The 9,365-nt window shown below is 43.5% G+C and overlaps 1 protein-coding gene across 1 annotated transcript in view; it reads right to left on the reverse strand.

The window, feature by feature from the left end:
- The window catches only part of LOC144783297 (putative transcription factor Ovo-like 1), a 353,112-nt gene extending 349,032 nt beyond the window's left edge, over positions 1-4,080 (reverse strand). Inside the window, exon 1 of the mRNA XM_078662345.1 lies at positions 3,995-4,080. Coding sequence (XP_078518471.1) covers positions 3,995-4,080 — 86 coding nt within the window. The remainder of the gene's footprint in view (positions 1-3,994) is intronic.
- Positions 4,081-9,365: the final 5,285 nt, after the last annotated feature.

Below are 9,365 nucleotides of genomic sequence, written 5' to 3' on the forward strand. Positions count from 1 at the left end.
TCACTAGTTCCTAAGACACATTTTTGTAATTCTGTAGCGAAAAAAAAGTGTTTATACGATCAAAACAAATTAGAACACTTTACTTGGTGATGTGCACATTTGAAATATTTTTGCTGAAACCCAATTTCCAGACATTGTTTATGCGCTATTATCAGTAAAACTGCATGTTAGGGGAATGTTTTGTGGACATTTTAATTGAAAATATGCTATCTGTAAATGACAGTGCACTACCACTGGGAATTATAACTGCTCCTGCCCGATGACAATGCTATTAGTGAACTAAGAGGCAAGCCAGGGATCATGTGTACTCTATATAAGGGCTTGATTCTTGTTATATATGGAATAAACAATTAGTCTAGTAAATTAAAAGGTTTTTTTGCACAGCAGAAATAGTGAACTTGCATATTTGAAGGTGCTCTCTTATGTGATAATGAAGAAAAAGGCAGCTCCATAGGACAAAATATTTATCTAGGAACGCACAATTTGAGACCAGTTAATGGGTCAAGTACATTACCGTTAGGTCGAGTAGATTATTCAAGTTACTAGACCTACAGGTCTAGTAACATTTTTATGATTTTTCGAACCCTGATCATATGTGCTTCTTCCATTTGTGTATTCACTGTCTAGGTTCAGAGCAACAGGAATAGGGATATGCATTCACACTAGACAGACACAAGTGGGGGTTGGGGTGTGCCTTGCCTTTCCTTGGGTGACTCATATCCAGGCTGAATAGACCTTGCTGCATTCAGATTCCACAAAGCTGTCTCCCCCTCCTGGAGTGAACCTGGCCTAAGCCAGGCATAACCGGTTTATGTATGCCAGTGGAACTTGGTGCCAACTTCAAAGGGAAATTTGGTATCTATATTGGGATCCTGACCCCAGAACTTTAGAACTCTTTTGGAATAAGAAACCTGCCAAGAAGAATAAATGGACAAGATGTGAGGAGAGACTACCACTTTGCTGTGTTCTTTGCTGTGTGCTTTGCTGTGTTAGCCTGCAGTGGCTGATTCTGTCTTGGGCAGTTAAAGGACTCGACTGGACTTTCTGCATCTGTTTTCCCTGAATTTCTCCAAGTGCTTGAGGAAGAGCTTGCCCCCTGTTCAAGAAGTCTCAGGTACAATAAAGACTTCAAGTTCATCTGCTACTAGTACTGGGAACTGTGTATTTTGTGCTGCAACAGAAGAAAAAGCAAGCTGGCGCCGTCAACGACACCTCTGCCGGCTCTGTGACCCTAAGACACCACAGAGGGCACCGGCGCAATTCCCACCGCAATACTGGTCTCACCGACAACACCGTTCAACGCCACCACCGAGCCGCTGCTTACACCGTGGCCTGTGGACACCACACTCTGCACCACCTCGCTTCACACCGCTGCCCTGGTATCACCAATGACAACGCATCATTGTCACCGATGCCGCTGCCTGCACCGTGACCAGTGGATACCTCTAGTGGAGAACAAGGAACACCATCCCGCTTTGCATCAGAGCGCTGGTCTCACCAGCAACGACACTCCATGCTGACATCGACTCGACTGCCTGCACTGTGGTTTGGGGACACAGCTCGTAGATTACAAGACACACTGCCACATCCCACACCGCAGCCGTGGCTCACCGACATCTGCGCCATCGACTCCAGCTGGTAAGCTAATGACAGATCTTCAACAACAATGATGCCACTGCCTGCACCTCCGAGCACCGCAACAGGCACTGCCCCACTTCGCACCGCAGCCCTGGTCTCACCGACACTGCAGGACGCCGTCAACGAGCGGCAGCCTGCACCGGAACTTGAGGGCACCTCGGCCCTGGCGCCTCTGACTTCAAACGAAAAGAGTTCGACCTGCAACGTGTGTGACTTCAAGGGGTCCGACGACTCCAGCACCAACCTACGGAACCGACACCTGCCGACGCCGGCTCTTCGGAGCTCACCGTGAGGTCCCACATGTCCTGCATTTCTAAAAGTATTGTTTTGTGGATCTTCCCGACACCGTAGCTGGCCTGCAACGCCGCAGTCAGCCAGAACTGTTGGATTTGTTGGTTCACAACACAATAATTGCTCCGTACGGAGGTATTTACTTCAAGGGACAGTTTCTAAAGTCTATTTTTGCTTTATGAGTATTTTAAATAGCTGTATGTTGGATTTTTATCATTTTGGTCTTGTTTTGCACAGATAATTATTGGCTATTGTTCTTAAACTGATGTGGTGTCCTTTTGTAGTGTTTTCACTGTATTACTGCTGGTTATGTGCAAATGCTTTACACACTGCCTCTGAGATAAGCCTGACTGCTCATGCCAATCTACCAAGGGGGTGAGCAGGGGTTATTTTAGGAGTGTAACTCCCTTATCCTGACTAGGAAGAATGGTCCTTACTTGGATAGGGTAACAACCTGCCAACTAGAGACCCCTATTGATTGTTATATTAGCTGGCAATGCATATGACTTTAAAATCTGTGTAACATAGCTGATGATGTCGCTGTGATAGACCGCTCCTGTACGTTTAATGGAGTATGTGGAATAGTCCTGTTGTTAGGGACTAGATCCAATAGAATCAGTATAATCCAAGCAAGGGATTAGATTTGCTCTCAGAAGCTGAATAAAGGCTTTGCAATCAGAAACCTGCACCTGTAAGCTTTTTGTAGCTTGAACAATAGCACCCTATTACAGACCTAAGACTGTAAACTCTGTGTAACCTGAGGTATTACTTTTCTGTTAGAACCTTGAATTTATAGAATAACAATAGCCCAAAGGTTGTCTCTGCTGTCAAAGGCTGTAAGATCACTGCAACCAGAGAAAACCTTCAAAATCAGAGAAAAGACTCTTTAATATTTCTATAACCAAGGCCACTGGAATTGTGCAATTGGGCAGGAATTGCGTTTTCCGCATAATTATGGATTTGCCGCATTTGCCACATAATCCATCTTATGCTGCATATTTCCAGATTTTACCTAAAAAATAATTTGTTTCTACCTCAAATGGATCAAGTGTTACTGAAAAAGCAGCTACACATCTTACTCACAATGGAAGCCCTTTCGCAAAAGTTGACTGCTCACCTATCAATTGTCTATTGCTGTATTTGAGCTTTAAGCTATTACTAAGCAGGTGGAACCTTTCCCCAGACAGTTAACATGCTTAAAAAAGACACAATCATGTAATAAAACTGTCAATTTACCTTTTCTTGCCGCATAATATAGTCAGTCTTGCTGCCTAATGTGGTTCTACCCCTTTTGCATAATTCCAGTGGCCCTGTCTATCACCTTACATATAGCAGTCCGAGTCCTTGGTCAGAAAAATCGTTCTAACTTTCTAGATAGGTCATCTCTCTGGGCCCATAAGATGCAAGGTTTCTGTATAAGGAACAGCATATTTGCTGTCCAACATAAGAGCCTATGAGAGCTGTGAATCTCCGGAGGAATAGTTTGGGTTCAGATGTCTGAGCCTATAGGAACTGAGGGATAACGTTGCTGTCACATGTAACAGCCGTAAGGTATGTGCAGACTTACTAACACTATAGTACACCGGTAGGACTGCCACATTGTCCTCCATTACCTTACATGTAAAGATTGTGTAAGGTCCAGAGCTCGTTTTGAATATTATGTTTTGTAAAATACACTTTTTTTTTAGGAGCAAACCTGCCTCTGTTTTATTTAACATCTATTTAGGATTGGTTTAGAAATCTGTAAAACACATCTGGAGAGATTTCTTATTGAATTTGGTGTTTAAGGTGTATATTTGAAAGGGAAAAATTAAGGCAATACAGGTTATTTTTCTAATTTTCCTTCAAGCTTTCACATAAAACTACTGGTCGTATCGGTACTGGCCTGTTGCTAACCCTATTCGGTTACCCTTACTGCAGACCAAATGATAATGTAAGTTTCCCCCCCAAAGGTTAGGTAGCACGTCTACATTACATTGAAGTGAGTGACGTCAATTAAAAAACGAGGTAATCTGCCATGACTGTGGGTGGAACCATAAAGATGTCTCTACCAAGCGGCACCTACATTGTCCTTTCTGCCAGAAGGGCCTTCTCGTGTCCCTGCATTCCTTCCTGTGTCACTGATGCCCTTAATCCAGCAGGCCCCTTCATTCCAAAACACTAGTGAAGCAGCGAACGACAGAAGACAGGCTCAGCTTCAAGAGAGGCCTCCTGGGCAGGCCAATCCTCATTGAAAGACAGTGAGGTGCCACCTAGTGGACAAAATAGGGTCCTGCACAATGCGAATCATTACACTTCGTATATATTGCACTGCAACTCCTCACATAAACAATAAACACATCTTGCTTCTTCCGGAAATGGAGGATGTGGAGCGGCAAGTTCACAGTCATCATCATTTACTGTTATTTCATTATCAGGTTAAAAGAAAAACATCCATGTGAGTTTCTTACTTTTCCAATTAGTTTATCGCAATATCACCAGTCAGGCTTTCAGACACGGTGCAATTGATCCTTTTTAATCGATTTTTACTTTTTTTTATAGCTTTCAAACCATATTCTGATTCGTCATGTCTTTTCTTTGCCTGCCCTAATACTATTCTTCTGATGTTTCAGGGCAGCCGTTCAGTGCTGTACTTAGTTTTTAAAAGTCAATGGTGCACTCGAATTCAAATGGATTTGTAATAAGAGATTTTTGGAATGTATTTTTACATATTCACTTCCTCAAGCTGGCCATCACACAACTGCTACCAGACATTCAATGGTAGAGTATGGAGCTTCCAGTAGCAAACAGGTACTTTGAGATAGCAAGTACCTTTACTTAAATATTTACATTTCAAGCACTTGTCCTCATGAATCATCAAGGAAAACTCCAATACCTTATTCTTTGTAGAGGGGTTGAGCCCGATCCACAGAACTAACTTAAGACAAAATCCTAAACTTACTACCATTTTGGTATTCACAGAAGGCACTTACTCATGTTGGTATTCACAGAAGGCACTTACTCATTTCGGTATTCACAGAAGTTAGGAGTCCTAACTTTAGGACTCCTAAATGCCTTCTGTGAATACCGAAAGTCTTAAAGTTAGGATTTTTCTCAGTTTAGGAGTCCTAAAGTTAGAAGTCCTAACTTTACTACTCCTAAACTGAGAAAAATCCTAACTTTAAGACTTTCGGTATTCACAGAAGGCATTTTGGAGTCCTAAAGTTTGGAATCCTAACTTTACTGCTCCTAAACTGAGAAAAATCCTTCACAGAAGCCATTTAGGAGTCCTAAAGTTAGGACTCCTAACTTCTGCGAATACCGAAATGAGTAAGTGCCTTCTGTGAATACCAAAATGAGTAAGTGCCTTCTGTGAATACCAAAACGGTAGTACATTTAATATTTTGTCTTGTTAGTTCTGTAAATCGGGCCCAAGGATTTCAACTGCAAAGCAAAAAGCAAAAAAGCTAGCCTTGATAGAGTGGAGTATTTGTATCCTATATGGGGTACCTGTTAGATGTGCAATGTAACTGTTTGTAGAACGCATTCACATATTATTCAATGTTATGAGAGAATTAGATGTTAGAGCAAATGTGAATCAGCTAACTTGTTCCTTTGAAAGTTAATGTAATCCAATTTAAGGGTCTGTAATTTTTACTAAAAACATGTACTGACCATTGTAACTTGTTCTTAGGTCTCACTAGTAAATGTGATTCAATGATGTGTTAATGATGATGAATGCTTACTTAGATACAAGATGTTTATTAATTTAGTTAGAGGAACTGCTCCTATCAAATGTTAACAGCTGAAGTATTTGCTAGCTTACATTGTATGGTGAATTTATTAATTTAGCTTAACTCGTAGGCCCCGATTTGTAATACACTTTGAGTGTCTTTGTTTCTGAAATTAATGTTCAAACTGTTATGTGAAATTCGTAGAATGGTTCTGTCTCACATTTGCTTCGCAGGTAGACAACGTTTACTAGAGAAGAGTAGGGGTATAGTTTCATTAGAACGAGTTGCGGGACTGAAGGAGTTACAGTTAGCCTGGACGCAGGTGATAAGGTGGAGAGAGGTGTTTTCACACGGGAGAAGGAGAGAAGATCAAGGACGAGCTACTGCAGAAGAGCGTGTGTGTGGAGAAGGCTGGTGAAGGGTGTTGACGTCATGGAAAAGTTTGTGGCAGAGAGAAAAGCATTATGGGACATTCAGTAAAAGCAATTTTCTGTATATGATCCCTTGTAGATAGGGATACCTGGCCCAAATCCTGCTTCACCTCTTGAAAGAGGGCACCTACGTGCTGCTGTGCTTTCTCTCCCTGCTTGTGGCTCCTTGCCCCAGACCCATCCTATGGCAAAGTGAATTCTTAGGAAGGCTTTGCCCACTGACACCTTTTCCTCTCTAAGGCCTTTTACTTATTCCTTTACTTAGGGATGCCACTTTAGAGTTAGAGTTGGGGCAGTTAGAATCAAATGCTGTATACAGAAGAAGTGGCGATGCAAGGAGGCTTGAACTTTTGTTTCCTCATCTCATACATATTCGTCATTGAACTTCTTCTTCTTTTCATGTTCCATCGGGTGAACCTTCTCAGGAGGCTCGGCTTCCTTTTTTCCCCTTGTATTTCTATGCTCTCTTTTAAGATTTTCGTATGTCCAACTATTTTTGAATTTGTAATAAAACTGACTAACCTTCATTCGGTTGGCGATTTGGGTTCTTATGTAACCGTTTATGTTACATTGTATTTCAAGTGATTTATGACCTTTTCTTCCCTCTACGCATTCATGCTGCTAAATAGAACCATCAGAGATTCAACATTTGATTGAACTGAGCAGGTGGACACAGGCTCCTTCAGCCTCAAAGCTCTCAAATTCTAAATAATCTTAGGAGAGACAACTAATTAGCATCTGATGACAGTGCTGAAAGTGATTTCACAGGATTGTCAACAGTGACATCGGTGGTGACACAATGTAAAGAAAAAATATATATATATATAAACTTAACAATGAGTCATGTGATCGCTCCCCAACCCTTGCCATGGCTCTAGAGAGAGTATTATCAGAATACCCTCTGTTTTTTAATCTAGCCATCATTTCTTTGGCACAGCTATCAAAGTCTTGCGGGGAACTGCAAATTTGTTTTAATCTTAACAATTCACCCAGTAGAATGCTTTCTATTAAATGCCGGGGATGGTTACTGCTGGCATGCAGTATACTGTTGCCAGCAGTTTCCTTTCTGAAAAGGGTAGTTGCTAATAAGTTGTCAGAAACTGTAACACGTACATCCAAGTATTCCACTGTTGTTTCCCTAATATTGGATGTAAAATGCAAATTGCATGTATTGTCATTTAATTCATTTACACACTCTTTGGCACTTTCCACATCTCCGTCCCAGATTGCAAAAATATCATCTATAAAGCGGAGCCAATATTTTACCTTGTGTCTATTATGGGTGTTCTTTAGGACCTGTTTCTCCTAGCAGCCTACGTGTAAACACGCATAGCTGGGGGAGAAACAGGATCCCATTGCTACACCTCTCACCTGTTTCCAATGTTCTTTATGGAACAGGAAAAAATTACTATTCAGACAGCATGCGGTTAAATCACATATCATTTTGTTGTGACTGTAGAATTCACACGACTTTGTATCTAAAAAATACTTAACCACACGTAGGCCCGCCTCATGTGCAATACTCGTATACAACGACTATATACCATTTTATATATATCACGTTAAGGTTGATCATAGTTAATGTAAGCCTGAGTTTAAATGGCTCATGCTATAATGAAATGCTCTCTGTTTACTAGGTATTTGATTCTTTATTGTCTCATTTCAGAAGTCAAGCTACAACAGCATTTGCTAATTAAAACTGTATCCCTATTGTTTTAATTTGTGTGTGAATGTTTATCTGTATATGTTCCATGGAGGGCTGAATAATAAACCGCTGCACCTGCACAAATAACACACTCACTGTATTGCATGATCCTGCAGCCCTGCCAAGTCCAACCCATTGGGGGTTATTATAATGCATTTTAGTGGGGGGCGGGGGGTCCACTCATTGCCACACTAAAAAGCATTCTCACACATTCATAGCTCCTCTGAGCATGGCTCAGAATGCTTTCATTTCAGCCTGGCTCATTAGTTTTAGTGCTTCTGCAGTGCCCCAGGCAGTGATAGACCTGCCCAGAGAAGAGGAGGCTCTGGTTTCCACAGAAACCTGATTTGGGCCCTGCATGTTAAAATTGATCAACACGTCCAGAACCCTCACAGCTTCTCACTTGAGGCACACAATTTGAGCAGCAGCTCTTGAGAGCACGTTTTAAATGTGTATGCACCAGTACTCTGTGAACAATACCCATCCAAGAACTCTGCGCCACAAGGCAGCAAGTTTAAGGCCATCATTGCTCCGCTCAGACTCACAGTCTGAGGCTTTTCAATCAATCAATCAATCAAAGCATTTGTATAGCGCGCTACTCACCCGGAGGGTCTCAAGGCGCTTGGGGGAGGGGGGTCTGCTACTGTTCGAACAGCCAGGTCTTGAGTTGCTTCCTGAAGGAGAGGTAGTCTTGGGTCAGGCGGAGGTGGATGGGTAGAGAGTTCCACGTCTTGGCAGCCAGGTAGGAGAAGTATCTTCCTCCCGTTGTGGCTCTTCGGATGCGGGGAACGGCGGCGAGGGCGTGGTTGGTCGATCGTAGCTTGCGGGTGGGAGTGTAGAAGGTCAGACGGTCGTTGAGGTATCTGGGGCCTTGGTTGTGGAGAGCTTTGTGTGTGTGGGTGAGGAGTCGGAACGTGATTCTCTTGCTGACGGGGAGCCAGTGCAGGTCTCTCAGGTGTCCAGCGATGTGGCTGTGTCGGGGGATGTCCAGGATGAGTCGTGCTGAGGCATTCTGAATGCGTTGGAGTCTTTTCTGAAGTTTGGCTGTGGTTCCGGCGTAGAGGGAGTTGCCGTAGTCCATACGGCTGGTGGCGAGGGCCTGGGTGACCGTCTTCCTGGTTTCGGTGGGGATCCACCGGAAGATCTTGCGCAGCATGCGTAGGATGTTGAAGCATTACGAGGAGACGGCGTTGACTTGTCTGGTCATTGAGAGGGAGGAGTCCAGGATGAAGCCCAGGTTTCGTGCGTGGTCCGTTGGGTTGGGTGCGTTGCCCAGGGCAGGGGGCCACCAGGAGTCGTTCCAGGCGGAGGGTGATGATCCTAGGATGAGGACTTCCGTCTTATCTGAGTTCAGTTTCAGGCGGCTGTTCCTCATCCACTCGGCTACGTCCTTCATCCCTTCATGTAGGTTGGTTCTGGCGGTTGTGGGGTCGTTGGTGAGGGAGAGGATCAGCTGGGTGTCGTCGGCGTAGGAGATGATGTTGAGGTTGTGTTGGCGTGCGATGGCTGCGAGGGGGCTCATGTAGACGTTGAAGAGGGTGGGGCTGAGTGATGATCCTTGTGGTACGCCGCAGATGACTTCGGTGG

This window comes from Lissotriton helveticus, chromosome 9 (genome assembly GCF_964261635.1).
Source record: "Lissotriton helveticus chromosome 9, aLisHel1.1, whole genome shotgun sequence".
In the NCBI taxonomy this organism is placed as follows: Eukaryota; Metazoa; Chordata; class Amphibia; order Caudata; family Salamandridae; genus Lissotriton; species Lissotriton helveticus.